This window comes from Haemaphysalis longicornis, unplaced genomic scaffold (genome assembly GCF_048455015.1).
Source record: "Haemaphysalis longicornis isolate Haplotype H1 unplaced genomic scaffold, Haemaphysalis longicornis Haplotype H1 scaffold_2, whole genome shotgun sequence".
In the NCBI taxonomy this organism is placed as follows: domain Eukaryota; kingdom Metazoa; phylum Arthropoda; class Arachnida; order Ixodida; family Ixodidae; genus Haemaphysalis; species Haemaphysalis longicornis.
This window is the reverse complement of record NW_027526295.1, coordinates 57,280,192-57,296,234: the sequence shown is the minus strand read 5'-3', so window position 1 is coordinate 57,296,234 and position 16,043 is coordinate 57,280,192. Positions and strand designations below refer to the sequence as shown.

At 45.9% G+C, this 16,043-nt stretch overlaps 1 protein-coding gene across 1 annotated transcript; it reads left to right on the top strand.

Annotated features, from left to right (window-relative positions):
- Positions 1-310: 310 nt before the first annotated feature.
- LOC144167985 (uncharacterized) lies at positions 311-874 on the top strand. Its single transcript, XM_077697089.1, has one exon. It carries the CDS (start codon positions 311-313, stop codon positions 872-874), a length of 564 nt encoding a protein of 187 aa, XP_077553215.1.
- The last annotated feature ends 15,169 nt before the right edge of the window (positions 875-16,043 follow it).

Here is a 16,043-nt window from a genome sequence, read left to right as displayed (position 1 = left end):
TGACTGCAACGCTTTGTTGGACTCCCAATCTGCGTCTATCGGTGAGCTGCAGGACCTTTTCAATGGTCTCGTGATGAAAGAATTAGCACTTCGAGACATAGACAAACAAATTGAAGGCACCATTGATGAGTAGAAACAAGAGTGGGAATCTGCGGAAGGGTATTACGTTTCCATATGTGTGGCAAAATCCAAGCTCTCCCGAAGAATCGAAGAAATTCAGCGCCCACAGGCATCAAACGGCCGAATGAACAACGTAGAGCCATTGCGCGCAGTTCGTGTGCACTCAAGCGCCTCTATTAAGCTCCCTCAAATGGAACTAGGAAAATTCGATGGAACCATTCAAGGCTGGCGTTCCTTTTGGGACCAGTATGAGGCCACCATACACCGGAACTCGCAGCTGTCGACCATTGACAAGTTTAAATATTTCAAAGGCTACCTTGTTGGTACGGCGCAAGATACGATCTGTGGACTTTCCCTGACTGAAAGCAACTACCAGATAGCGATCGATCTACTTGAGGAACGCTTTGAACGGAAGGACTTTGCGATCAACGACCACATGACTCGTCTCCTACAACTGCAGGCTGTTGATTTAGCGCAAAACGTTGGGGCACTGCGACGCCTTTACGACGAAGTGGTAAAGAACGTCAGGAGCCTTGAAGCACTAGGGGTGAAGCAGGAGCAGTACAGTGCTCTGCTCAGGGTGGCTATCGAGAAGTGGCTACCTCACGAGCTTGTACTTCGGTACTGTCAACAGAAGCCTGAGGAAGCTGACACTCGTAGCACATTTTCAGCGCTTCTAGACTTCCTGAAGAAGGAAGTTCGCAGCAGGGAGGAGGCCATAGAAATCGCATCGGACGGGTCTACAGTCCACTAAAAACTCCACGACAAAGCGCGACGCCACTATGTACCTTCAGCAGCCACCTTTACCACCACTTCCGGATCGGCCAAAGAACCGTGTTATTTCTGCAGTTCTGAAGAACACTCATTTACTGCGTGTGATAAAACGTTAACCCTTGAGGAAAAGAAGAACATACTCAAGCGAAGCGGCCGATGCTTCAAGTGTTCCAAAAAATTCCTTCGAGCCAAGGACTGTCGGAACTCGAGATTTCTGCGTTGTCAGAACTGCCAAGGCCGACACTTCACATTCCTCTGCGACTCCAAATACGCTGTTCCTTCGGCAATTGACACTCAGAGGCAGTTCGTCACGAAATGAATTCAAGTGACCAGTGCTGTGACTCAGGCCCAAGATACTATTCTTCTACAAACAGCTAAAGTTTGGGCACGTGGCTCCACTCAGCCGCGACATGTCCGCTGCCTTTTGGATGGTGGTAGTCAACGAACGTTCCTCACGTGGACACAGCCAAGAACCTTAGCTGCAAGGAAGTCGGAAAGGAGACTCTGAATGTGCAACGTTCGGAGCAATGGGCCCATCTAAGCAGACTCTACGACGCGTGGAACAGTGGATTACAAGCCGTCAAGACACCGAGGCCATTCTGATCGAAGCCCTCGAGGTACCAACAATATGCAGTGGAACTCCGTTCTTAGTTCCTACTTCTTGCGTGAGAGAGGATGTTCGGGATCTTCGCATCGGCGATGATGCTGATGCTCCAACAGATGATACTATTCAGGTACTTATAGGATGCGACTATTACTGAAAAGTCACAACTGGAAAAATTCGGAACGGCTTAACTGCCGTTGAGACGTCTTTTGGGTGGACGCTACAGGGCCCGGTAAAAAGCACGGAGAATATCTGAGGAACGTTTTCCACTAGCGTCATGAAGATATTGGCCCGGAATTTCAGTGACGACAACGAAAAACTGTCTCAACAGCTGCAAGCCTTTTGGGAGGTTGAGTACATGAGTATCCTTAACCACAAGGATGAAGCATCTGTCGAAGATCCAGTTCTCATTGAATTCAGAACCTTCAACATTGTATTGTTGAAAATAAAATTTGATTTGATTTGATTTGAAAAATAAAGAGAAAGGATGAAAAGTACGAAGTTTGTCTTCCCTGGAAGGATAACGCTCCGGAGCTTGATTGCAATGTAAAGGAAGTGAAAGATCGGCTTGCCAAGCTCACGCGACTTCTTCAGAAAAACGAAGAGCTTATCATTCGGTACCATGCGACGATACGCGAATATGTTGAGAACAACTTCGCCGCACCCGCAACGACACAAGAAGCAGCCGGTCCAGTCTACAACCTGCCGCACCGAGCAGTCATCCGCAACGACAGGGAAACAACGAAGACTCGAATTGTCTTTGACGCGTCATCTAGTTCACCTGGAAAACTGTCACTGCATGACAAGTTACACTGTGGTCCTAACCTGAATCCATCGGTACTATTCCTGCTTCTGAAGTTCAGGATGTACAGAGTCGCGTAACAGCCGACATAGAGAAAGCATTCTTGCAAATTTTGTTGCCGGAGAACGACCGTGACGCACGTCGGTACTTTTGGTATGAACACCCGCCGACTCCTGGACAGACCTTGCCGAAACAACTTGTCTGGAGAATGAACCGTGTTCCCTTTGGTGCTACCTCAAGTCCCTTTCTACTGAGCGCCACGCTGCACTACCATTTTGAAAATTCGACAGGTCCGCATGATGAACTTACAAAGGCCATGAAAAATCAATTTTACGTTGAAGATTTTGTGACAGGCGCCGACTCTACCGAGAATGCATTGTTGTTATGTGACAATGCAGCCAAAGTCATTAGCAAAGCAGGCATGCACCTCAGAAAATGGACGACTAATGAACCGCAACTAAAGACCGCTACTGAAGGGGACAACACCGTTAACTCTGATGTTGAGTTCACTATCCCTCAAAAGAAGAAAGTTCTAGGCGTGTTATGGCACCCGGACGAGGATACCTACGGGTTCGACACGTCTGAAATTATGCAACTGGTAGCCTCAATTCCAAGCACGAAGAGGAATATGCTGAAAATTACAGCCAAAATATACAATCCGTACGACCTTATTACTCCGTACACAGTGACGGCCAAGGTACTCTTTCGGAGGGCTTGGAAGAGGAAGGTGAACTGGGACGGAAATTTGCCGGATGACTTAAAAACGGAATGGGACAAGTGGTGCGAAGACCTACGTCATCTTAACGTGATACAGGTATCACGCTTTGTGCTGTCAAATGAACCCAGCAAAACAACCTTCCACGTGTTCTCTGATACAAGCACTTCAGCTTATGGATCTGCAGTCTACGTGCGAGTCGAAACTACCAGTGGCATAATGACTAGGCTGCTCATCACCAAGACAAGAGTCGCCCCCGTGAAAACGTAGACCCTACCAAGGTTGGAACTTCTTGGGGCTCTAACAGCAGTTCGGCTGATGTCAACCGTACAGAAGGAGTATGGTGCCCGCTGCCAAGTTTCGTTCTGGACAGACTCCTCTGCGGTTCTTGGATGGTTGAACTCAAGCCCAGGAAAGTGGAATACGTTCGTGGCAAACAGAGTGGGTGAGATCCATTCCCTAACCGATATTGAACAGTGGCGTTACTGCCCGACAGATCAGAACCCTGCAGATTTATTAACGCGGGGAATATCGGCTAAGAAATTGCAAGAAAGCAAACTTTGGTGGGAAGGACCTGAATGGCTACTCAAAGGAAGTGACAAATGGCCAAATAAAACATTTTGCGGCGAACCGTATGCGGAAACCACAGAAGAAAGGACACACGTGTTACCCGTAACTGAAAGGAATATTTCAGAGGTTTTTGACCTCGCAAGGATCAACAACATGTCAAAGGTCTTGAACATCACGGCTTGGATAATGCGGTTTGTCCACAATTCTCGTAACCCTCGCGGAAAAATAACTGGACCCATATACACTTGCGAAACTGAGAACGCCAAGAAATTTTGGATTTACAAAGCTCAAGAACGGGCGTTTTGTCCTCAATATTTGACCCATCCAGTGATCAGCAAATTTTTGCCCTACCGTGATGAGGATCGTTTGATTAGAGTGGGAGGACGGCCACAGAATTCTGACTTCACGACCAGCGAGCAACACCCAATCGTACTTCCTCCAGACGAGGAATTTACAAGATTAATAATTGAAAACGAGCACAGACGGCTTTTTCACGCTGGTGTTCGAGATACCTTGGTGCAGTTACATGAGCAATATTGGATCATCAGAGGTCGTCAAATGGTTAAAAAGGTGATCAGTCAGTGCAGTACATGCAAGAGACATTCTGCGAAGGCAATGAGCGAGCCATTCGCCCCTCTCCCAAGGAATAGAGTCACCAAATGCGAACCGTTCAGTATCATTGGAGTTGACTTTACTGGACCATTGTACCATCGAGAAGGAGACGGAGCCAAGAAATGTTACATTGTCATCTTCACTTGTGTCGTCGTGCGAGCAGTACACCTCGAGCTTGTGTGAAGCCTCAGCACGCAAGACTTTTTAGATGCATTCCGTCGTTTTACAGCCAGGAGAGGAATATGCAAGATAGTGTATTCAGAAAATAGCCTCACTTCCAAAAGAGCTTCGAAAGATTTGAAAACTATTTGTAGGACAATACGAGCTCAGGGAACATTGAAGTACTTTAGGGAAAACCAAATCCACTGGAAATTCATAGCCGAACGAGCCGCCTGGTGGGGCGGATTTTGGGAAAGACTTATAAGAACGATCAAGGAATCACTGAGAAAACTTTTAAAGGCTCATTGTTTTGACTATGATGAACTCTACACTTTACTTATAGAAGTTGAAGCCATTGTAAACTCGCGGCCACTGACTACCTTTTCAGCGTCCCTAGAGGAGGAACCCTTAACTACCGCACATTTTTTGATCGGCAGAAAACTGCTGTCGGTACCTGAAGGTGGAATCTTAGAGATCCAGAAGAAGGTATCAGAAGAAGAATTTCGGGGACGCTGGCGACGACGGAAAGAGTTACTAGATGCCTTTTGGAGTAGGTGGCGTAGAGAATACATACTGCAGCTGCCATCTGTCCACACTGTACATAATGCATCGTCGGGTGACGCTAAAGTTGGCGATGTCGTCCTCATTGTGAACGAGAAAACACCTAGGCCGCTTTGGGATCTGGCGGTGATCGAAAAAACCTTTCCGCGCTCTGACAACAGAGTTCGTCTTTGTCTTCTCAAGAAGTCGGACGGATCTCGTATTCGACGTGCAGTGCAACATCTGTATCGCCTGGAAGCTTCGAGTTAATGCTCTTTTTTTCGCCGGCGGAAGGATGTTAGAAAATGTATTCTGGTTCGTAGCTTCACATCAGGCACATACCTACGCAGAGATTGGACATCAGGTTTCCTACCAAATTAGTCTGAACGCACGCACAAACTTCTTCTTTTCTTTGGGGTATGTGTCAATAAACACCTCATGTTCGATGGGACTGATAGACGGGTTCTGGACTCTGGTCTTTTCGCAAAAGCAGTCATTACCAGTGGGAGGGTAGAGAGATGGATAAAAGGTGGGAAATATATTACGGTGTGGATTGAAAGTAGTTTTCAGCGGAAGATGAGTTGCGGCTTCTGCTCTTGTGAGCTGCAGGTGCGGTTCACTGAAGAGCCATCGTTCTTGGCAGCAACGGGCGACGACATCGGCGCATATTACGGCGAAGTTTACTATGCCTAACTAATAGCGCTGACGTCCGAGTAAAACACAATGAAGAATATCCAACATTAACCGCACTGCAGGAAAGCCAACTTTACACAATGGGTTTCCGGAAGGGTAAATCAATCATACACCTCATTACGTATTAATGTGACGTCTTCGCACAATTGGGGGACCTCTCGTAACACGCAAAATACAGTTTGGCAGGACGCACGGCTAGCGCTAATGACAATGAAATATATCCTAGACGCAGGGTGCGAATTTAGCTTAGTATTTTAGTGGTGTGGGGTTGGGCGTTGACTTTGCAATTTGGATGAGCTGAAGTTGGCTTTGGCTCTGGACTTTGGCAGTTTCGATTTCTGACGATGGGAGAGGGGGTTATGGACTTTGGATTTCACTCAGGTTGCACAGGAGAAAGCTTCACGTTTTAACCATCTTTCTCTAAAGAAAGGGGCTCTGATGTGTTTGAAGGTTCTCTATCTTTACGACGTCAGGAGCAGTTTTTATCTCGTGAGTAGTGTGAAAACATGTGCACACAAGGAATGCGGTGTGACTAGACTCAGCACCATTTGTATCGTGATCAGGCGCCCTGGTGATGTGTATTTCTTGGAGCTGACGTATGGTCCTGACAATAGCAGGTTCCTGCTTAAAAATTTGCCCATAGAAAGCGGCTGGTGAGCCCATAGAAACAGTTAGGTATCCGTCGCCCGTAGAGGTGGTCCGCAGAGGTGGTCCGAGGCGGCTTTTTGCTCCAGAGATTCCGTAGATTTAGTTAAAACTGTCAAGGCTGTTGGCTCGTGAAGATTGGATGACGTAAGTCTGGTGGTGTATACTGATTGGAAGGGGTATAGCTGTTAATCGACCAGATTTAGGGGAAATCCCCAAGGTGGAGTAAGTTTCTGTGAAGCCAGAAAGCTGTATAGCTTTCCTTTGTAGCCGTATGGCTGCATTTAGGTGGATGTCAAACTTTCCTTTACAGAAACGTACTCCACCTTGGGGATTTCCCCTAAATCTGGTGGATTAACACCAGTCCTTCACTTCGAGTTGTTGATCAATTCGCTCTCGCGCTACTAACGACTAGCCTCCTGGTTAGCTCAGTTGGTAGAGCGACTGCTCCGGTTAAGCAGTGGTCCCGGGTTAAAATCCTGTACCAGGACGAATTTTTCTTCAACTGCGAAGTTTCCGAGAAATCTGTATACCTTTCCTTTCTAGCCGTATGGCTGCATTTAGGTGGATGTCAAACTTTTCTTTACAAGGGGTATAGCTGCGCGTCTGTGCAGCGGGCAGAGGGACAGCAGCCGAAATTAGTGCGAATTGCCCGCAGTACATTGCTGGCGTGCTCATCTCATGCTAACACCTTTTAATTCGGACGCAACCACGAATACGTGATATGTGCGGTGTACGACTATTTGGTGTGAATATTTATTTTCCCTGCTTTAAACCACGCGAAACAAGGATATTTTTTGAAGTTCACATGCATCAAATGCCATTAGACGCCACCCTGTTTAGGGATGACAAACAGTTATTCGACCAGATTTAGGGAAATCCCCAAGGTGGAGTTAGTTTCTGCGGAAGAAATTTGGCATCCACCTGAATGCAGCCATACGGCTACAAAGGAAAGCTTTACAGCCTCCTCAGAAACTTCGCAGTTGATGAAAAATTCACCCTGGTCCACGATTCGAACTTGGGACCACCGCATAACCGGAGCAGTCGCTCTACACACTAAGATAACCAAGAGGCTGGTTGTTTGTAGTGCGAGAGCGAATTAACAACTCGATGTGATGGACAAGTGTTAATCGACCAGATTTAGGGGAAATCCCCAAGGTGGAGTAAGTTTCTCCGAAGAAAAGTTTGACATCCACCTGAATGCAACCATACGGCTACAAAGAAAATCTATACAGCTTTCAGCGCTGGTCTGGGGATCGAATTCTGCACAAGGACAAATTTTTCTTCCACTGCGAAGTTTCTACGGAAGCTATATAGCTTTCTTTTCTAGCCGTATGGCTGCATTGAGGTAGAAGCCAAAATTTCCTTCGCAGAACAACCAGCTTTCCTTCGCAGAACAACCAGTGTTTTTAAACTTCTTTAATTATAGCTTGATCATATAAAATGTTTAATACCCATCTCACATCGAACGTAACTCCAGGCCCCCTAGGAAGGCAGGGCGGAACTGAGGGATTCCCTGGTTGTTCCAGACTCTGGATGCCCTTAAAGGGACACTGAAGTGATTTGTAAATATTGCGGGATTACTAGTGCAAAGTGTGGTCCGGAGTCCACACATGTTTAGACCACTCTGGGTGCGTTTCCGCAAATTTATTCATTGAAAACTCAATTCGGAAATTTTGTCCCCCTCTCTGCATCGTCGCCCCCATTTTATGTGGCATTTTCGTGCGACGTCAGGAAAATAATGACTTGGCTTGACTGCGGTACTGCCCGGCTCGCCGACCTCCTTAAAGAGTCAGTCAGCCCAGTGCTTATTCCGCCGTCCCCACTCTGGGCGCGTGTTTGTCTTTCTTTCTGTATATATATATATATATATATATATATATATATATATATATATATATATATATATATATATATATATATATATAGAGAGAGAGAGAGAGAGAGAGAGAGAGAGAGAGAGAGAGAGACATCATGAGGTTCGATGGGCCAGTATAAAAATAGTGAAAGAAGTCGACTGACACGTTTCCCGTTTTTGTTGCCAACAGTTTCGGAGTTAGAAACTCCTACTTCAGGGCTGTATTTTAATTTCTCACATTGCGTCTTTATACAAAAACTTCTGTGAGGGAGGGTTACTTCCCTCATCCCTGCAGGAGAGCTCGCGGGTGAGGGGTGTTTCGCAATGTGAGAAATTAAAATACAGCCCTGAAGAAGGAGTTTCTAACTCCGAAACTGTTGGCAACAAAAACGGGAAACGTGTCAGTCGACTTCTTTCACTATATATATATATACAGAAAGATAGGCCAGCAGTCTACAACGCCAAAGGAGGCATAGGGGTGTGGTTAGGTTATTTTCTTTTTTCACTACAGTTAATGAAGTTACCTTTTTTTTTAATATACAGAAGAAAGAAAGAAAGAAAAACACGCGCCCAGAGTGGGGACCGAACCCCAGGTTCGGTCCCCACTTTGGGCGCGTGTTTTTCTTTCTTTCTTTCTTCTGTATATTAAAAAAAATAACTTCATTAACTGTAGTGAAAAAAGAAAATAACCTAACCACACCCCTATGCCTCCTTTGGCGTTGTAGACTGCTGGCCTATCTTTCTGTATTTCCTCAACGAGCCCCTCACTTCCATACTATATATATATATATATATATATATATATATATATATATATATATATATATATATATGTGTGTGTGTGTGTGTGTGTGAGTGAGTGTGTAGCCAACTGTCTTCGTAAAACCAAACAGGGACCTTAAAACAATAAGGCAACAAAAATATCCTGCGTTCTCGTGAAAAAGTCATGACGGCCAAGACGAACAACAACCGCCAAGGCAGCTCCGCGCGAAACGTTTGTGGAATCTTCGTGATAAATATTCTCGCGCGTGGAGCGGGGTACTTCCGAAAGTAGTGGCCCGGACTCTGAGACTGAGAGGCGTGTACGAGCTGATATATACGAGCATTACTTTGTCCGCACTCTACTTTATGAAAACGCTCTTAACGTCATCCGCACGAAAACGTTTCCAGGGATCTGCAGCATTCTCGGAATATTTTTAACATGATAGGTAGAAATATAAATGCTGCGATGGAGCATAAATAAAAAAACACAGCCACACCATAGTGAGAGAGGCAGCCATTATATTTACTTTGCACACGACACAACAATGAACATAGTTCTACGCGCGCTCTATGAAAGGAAACCAGGCTTTGCGTGACCGCAAAATTGTCCCTAGTGCGCACAATGTTTATTTAAATCTTGCGAATGTTTGCTTAGTTATTAGGCTGTGCAATTACGTACAATATTAGCAGACCTATTTTGCGTGTCAGTCACTGGTATTCCCTGCTATTGTTGGGAGATTTTGTCTGTCGCTGTCGGCGTAGGCTTAGCACTTAGCATGACCTCAAGCATACTAGACTCGCGATGTTCGTAGCGGCGTTTTTTACGACTCATTGATTTTAGGATTTAGAGCGATGACACTATAGAGGCGATGAAGCGCGCCGTGCTGGAGGGCTCCGAATTTATTTTGACCACGTCTTTCAAAATTTGAACCTGCGTCTAAATCTGCAACACATGGGCATTCTTCCTTTTAATCTCCATCAGATAAGCGGCTGCCGCGGACGGGAAACGGCACTTCCGTGGCGTCTCGGTCTTTCCAACTCGCCAATCACCAGCGTAATCTAGCGGAGCACCCACTCGCTCCTTCTGATTTCTCCTCTCTAAAGACAATTACGCAAAGCAGGCCGATAGCCTTGCACTAACAGCACCCTCGGCTGGACTCTTCAATGAGGCACCTCTGGGTATACGTTCAAGTGTCGAAATTGGTGCCTTCTTACAGTAACGTTCACTGCGAGGGGAAGCTTTGTGTTTCCAAATGTGCCGTCACGCGATACGTTTTGCTGGTAACTTTTTTACAGCAAAGTGTTTGGCACCCTGAATTTCTGACCTATTCGGCAGGCTTCAGGTATGAAAGGAAATGCCTCGCGGCTTTTTTTTGTAGCTTGTATTACGTCCGCCGATGTGCACAAATTGGAGGCCCAGGAAAAGCGAGCAGCCAGCGAACGCGACGTTTTTTTATGTTTTCGCTAGAAGTCCCCTGGTCGGCAAACAGGTTATTTCCCGACAAGATAATTTTTCACGCCAAATAAAAAGGTCGGTTATAGGGTTGCGGAATTCCAGCCGCATAACACACTTTCACTGTGTCTGCGAACTATTGCTACAATATATAAATATACACACTATGTACTGAATTCATTTTTTATTGAAAATTATGAAGAAATATCAGTGAGCCGCTTGACTCTGTCAAAGGGATGACCAACGTAGCCGAAGTTTGCAATACACGGGGCGTCACCATTACGACGGCGGAAGAGGATGGGAATTAAAAGGGGAGAACAACAACTTGTTTTTCACCGGGACCACCGTTCAGAGGAACCGTGGGAATCTAGCCCCCCAAGTGCTTTGAACGCCAACGAAGGCTGGGCGATGTGACCGTGGACATAGCTGGCACGGGTCGCACAGAGAGGCATAAGTTTGAGCAACACTTTTCATCTGCCTCAGAGCCTGCTTGCCATGACGATGGTGCCTTCTGACAACCAAACAGCTCAAAAAGCATGCGCATGCCTTAAACCGTGAATTTGTGTATGCCCCGGTGCAACGCCGCCTGTATAAACATTGCCTAACGCGTGAGCGAAAAATGGCCAAACAGCCACTCTCCTGTTGCTCTCTCCTACCCTTCCCCGCTCCGTAGCCTTCCATCGTGCTTTCGTGTCCGCCAGCCAGTGCCGCTTCTCGGAAACTATGCAAAATAGTGAAAAGTTTGTTTAGCGTTCCCGAGGCGGCGCTCCTACGCCTTCTTGTTTTTCACCATGCCTGTCTGTCTTGGTCTGTCACTGATAAAACTTCCTTTGTCACGAAGCAAAATCCCTTGCGCTGCCGCAGGCTTATGCCGGCTTTGCGCGCTTATCTACTCGGATCACAGGGCCTGAAATTTTCTGAGGGGGGCATCCCAACTCTATCCCCTCCGCATTTAGGCATTGTTTTGACCCCGCTGTTCGCACTCCGCATCGGTACGCACTTCTAAAATTGAGGACTGTACTGTAGAAGCGCCTGGACAGCGTGGCGGGATCCCAGCTGCTTATCCTTTTGTTTCCTATAATTTTCTGAAGTTTACAAGCACGTGACATTATTGGAAAGTAATCGTAGAAGTGAGCGCCTGAACAAAAAACGAGCACGCAATTTTTTCTTCTCTAAATGCTCCAGAAAGAAAAATATCAGTAAAATAGTGGCTGCCCCATCCGAAAATATCGTTTTTCTTTTAGCTATATGTCTACCAGACAATCAGTATGTTCTTACACTATTTCAGTCCGCCTCCGTTTTTATCTTAGGAAAAATGTAGCAAGTATGAAGCGAGCGACACGTTGAACGAGATCCCCAGTGCGCCACAGAACTAGCGCCCCGTCGCGGCTAAGATGTAAGCGAAACGGCCCTTGAAGCCCAACAGGCAAGCTGACAGACACATGTCGTAGAAGTGGGTGCAGCGTTCGCGACTCGCGAGCAGTGACGTAAGGCGAGATGTCCGCCGGCACGCACCACATAGCGGATCAGTGCCTGAACTAAGCGTCCCTACCCTTCCCATTGAAAAGCGCGCGACGCGTCAGGCAATGTTAATACAGGCGGCGTTGGCCGGTGTAAAGAAACAACAGCTTTGGCTAAAGCCCACGTGACCGGCGATTAGACAACTATACAGCGTTGAAAATACTGCACAAGTCGTTGACCCTCGTCTTAACGGATTTTTGACAGGTGTAGTAGTCTGTAAAGCTCATGCGAAGACATCAAGGGCAGTGGATCAGGACCACATTCTTTGTTCGGGTCGGTGCGAAAAGCAACACTATCCAATGTTAAGGTTGATTCTTGCCCGTTAAAAATATTAGTCGGACAAATATCGAGATCTGAGATGATGACTATGTGGACAACACGTAATCATTGACTTGCATTGTATTTTTTCGTAGGCTACACATTTACTCAAGCCAAAAGCAGCTTGGTGAATGCTATTGAACTTTGCTTTATTGCCTATTTGGAGATATTTGTTTGGCAGAAAGAACGTTCCATTGTTTTACGTCCACCCCAGGTTAACGCACATGGTTAGTGGTGAACTAGTGCGCAAATGCAAGCACCGATCGGAAGACTTACATGAGAAAGCCCCAAAAAATGCGTGCAATCTATCGGTGAGCATTTATAAATGCAAAACAAGCTTCCACCATAGCATCCGAACGACTTAAATCGCAAACCCGAGTTGAAATCTATTTAGGCATCTAGAGGAAGCATTAGGTGGATTTAAGCGTCTCTTTAAAACTGATGTGATGCCTTAATATGTGTTTATTAGGTATAGTGTAATCTTATAAATATTTCGAACCGCAAGACAGACGTTTCGCAGATTGCACGTCAGCGCGTGAAGTTAAAACGGGCTATGGTTTTAGATCATGGTACTGCATTGTAATTGGCGTATTCATGTGAGGTTGTGGCCGTTACTACACCAAGGTGGCCAAGCCTGCTTTGGTGAGGGAGTGCGTTACCGGAAATGGTCGCCGGGGTCAGGCCCCACACCAAGCCCCATTACTCGCCGATCAGCTTACTCTCAGTTGTCTACAAGGTACATACCAAGGTAATCGCTCACAGGATTTCCGCAACCTTAGATTTCAGTCAACCTAAAGAACAAGCGGGGTTCCATAAAGGGTATTCAACATTGGACCATATTCACACGATCAATCAGGTGATAGACACGTGCGCTGAGAATACTGAACCCCTATATATAGCCTTAATAGATCATGAGAAATCATTTGACTCGGTCGAAACCTCAGCAGTCATTCAGTCACTACGGAACCAGGGTGTAGATGAGCATCATGTAAGAATACTAGAGTAAATCTACAATGAGTCCACGCCTACCATCATCCTCCATAAGGAGAGCAGTAAAATACCTATAAGGAAGAGCGTCAGACAAGAAGACACTACCTCCCTAATGTTATTGACAGCATGTTTACAAGAAGTATTAAGAACATTGGATTGGGAACACGTGGGAGTAAGGGTTAATGGTGAATAGCTGAGTAACCTCAGACTTGCTGATGACGTTCCCTTGCTGAGTAACTCGGGGGAGTAATTGCAAAGCTTGCTTTCCGCACTGGAAAAACAGAGTAGAACCATGGGCCTGAAAATTATATGCAGAAAACTAAAGTCATGTTCAATAACCTCGGGAGAGCACAGCGGGTTGAGGTAGATGGCGAGGCAGTGGAAGTGGTAAGCGCATATATCTACCTAGGCCAAGGTATAACCCCGGATCCCAACCATGAGGCCGAGATAATTCGAAGGATAAGAAGTGGAGTGCATTCGGCAGGCATTCTTAGATAACGAATGGCAGCCTACCACTGTCCCTTAAAAAGAAAGTGCATTACAGCTGCACCTTGCCGGTACTCACCTACGGGGCAGAAAATTGGAGGCTCACTAAGAGGGTTCAACTTTATAGGACTACTCAGCGCGCAATGGAACGGAAGATGGTAGGCGTAACATTAAGGGACAAGAAGAAAGTGGAGTGGGTCAGAGAACAAACGCGTGTTAAGGACGTATTAGTAGAAATTTAGAAGAAGAAATGGATGTGGGTAGGTCATGTAATGCGAAGGCAAGATAACCGTTGGTCATTAAGGGTAACAGAGTGTATCCCAAGAGAAGGAAAGGGCTGCAGGGAGCGGCCGATTGTTAGATGGGCAGATGAGATCAAGACGTTTGCGGGGATAAATTGGTCGCAGTTAGTACAGGACTGGGGTAATTGGAGAATATTGGGAGAGGCGTTTGCCCTGCACTGGGCGTAGATAGGCTGGTGACGATGATGCTGATGACGATGATTATGATGATGACTGCATTGTAGATATTTTGAATTTTAACTCCTGATATGTTTTCTGGAATAAAAATTCTGCATGGATTCAGAGAATTATCTACTAATGCGTAGCATTCTTATGCCGCTTGTTCTGAGTGTGAGCTTTTACAGTCAGTTTTTGGTCTTTCTAAATCCTGTCCCTCCAATTAGCTCCGTTTGCGCTATTAAAGCGATTCGAAGTGAAAAATTTGCGAAATCTGCATTATTGTGGAGATGAAGGGCGTTATACGGATTGCCATTTTCCGTAATAGTTTAATATTTTTTTTTACTTTTTCATTAGTTTTTAAGAATTTCGTTCCACGAATTATCTCCGTTTACGCTGTTATAACGACTAGATTTGTAACTTTCGGGAAATCTGCATTGTTGTGGAAATGCAGGGCTTTGCACACTTAACCATTTCCCGTAACTTCTTTTTATATTTGTGTCATTTTTAGGGTCTCAAAATTTCGTTAAACCAATTATCTATTTTGCTGTATTATAAAATTTATAGCACTAACTTCCGTAAAATTTGCATGATTGTTGAAATGCAGGTCGTTATACGGTTTGCCATTTTCCGTATATTTTGATATTTCGTGTATTTATTATTTTTCAATATCTCGTTCGACCAATTATCTCCCTTTACCGTATTATATTGAATGCAAGTGAACCTTTCTCGATTCTTCGATATTGTGGTAATGCAGGGTGTTACAAGATTCGCCAGATTTAGTAATTGTTTCATATTTGCCTTATTCTTTCAGTTTTTCAAAATTTCGTTCCACCAATAATCTCTATTTATGCTATTATCACGATTACAGGTGAAACGTTCGCGATATCTGCTATATTGTGGAAATGAATCCGTTATTCGTTTGGACATTTTCCACAAATATTTTATATTATTTTTATTTTTCATTTTTTCAAAATTTCGTTGAACAATTATCTCTATTTTCGTTAATATAACAGCTAGGTTTGGAACTGTTGTGCCAGAGCGCCTGGCCCAAAGGCGTTGCACGAGGCGACGCTCCGACAGCGAGGCTGAGTCACGCCTCTCCCTTGCGTCGCTACGGCGCGGCCGAATCCCGCATCTCAGAACGCTGCGGCGCGGCCGAATCCCGCATCTCAGAACGACCAAACAAGGGCATGTCGCTACGCCCGGAGGCGAGGTCACGGAGAAGGCGGGGGCATCGTTCTCTCTTTCCCCATTGGCGGTGCAGCTGACTCACCGCTTCGCTACCATTCGTCGGAATTCAAACTTCAGGCAGCGAGAGCCCTGATTGGAGCTTTTCGAACTTCTTGGGGCCACAACGAACTTCCCGGGCTATAAAAGAAGCCCGGAGGCTCTCATCGTCGGCCTTCCTCGGCGGCTTCTCTCCGGCACCAGTCTCTTCGGAAGCACCGAGTGAAAAGGGTGCTGTCGCCTTTGTGCGAGTAAGGTTTGCTTACCCTGTAAGGTTTGCTTACCCTGTACATACCCTATATAAATGTTACTTCAACTCTTCGTCGGCTCGAGGACTTCGTCGCTCTGCTCTAAGCCGCGTCTATAGCGGACGGAGCAAGGCAACATCGCTACACCGGTGACTGCGCTCGGGTGGCCGGTCGCAACAGTGGATGGCGGCTGCGGGATCGACCGGCAACGGCTACTACCTGGTGTGGTAAGCGCTCGACGTTTTCTCTCAGTTCACCATACTTCTCTAGCACAGGTTATGGTAGTTTTGAGAAGGGCTGTGTAAAGCACTGTGTATAGCTTTGATTGTTTCATGCCTAGAGAGTGTGTTTAAACCAGAGCTAGTGCCGAGAGGTAAACAAAGGAGCGTAGAGAATTACTTGCGCGTGCCTTACTAGTAGCTCGATAGTATAAGAGCGGCAAGGGAATTCTAACGCGGGTAAGCAGCAACAGGCCAGTGCAAGCG

Coding starts and splice junctions, on each gene's coding strand:
- LOC144167985 (XM_077697089.1), top strand. CDS start 311: ATGGAACTAGGAAAATTCGATGGAACCATTCAAGGCTGGCGTTCCTTT.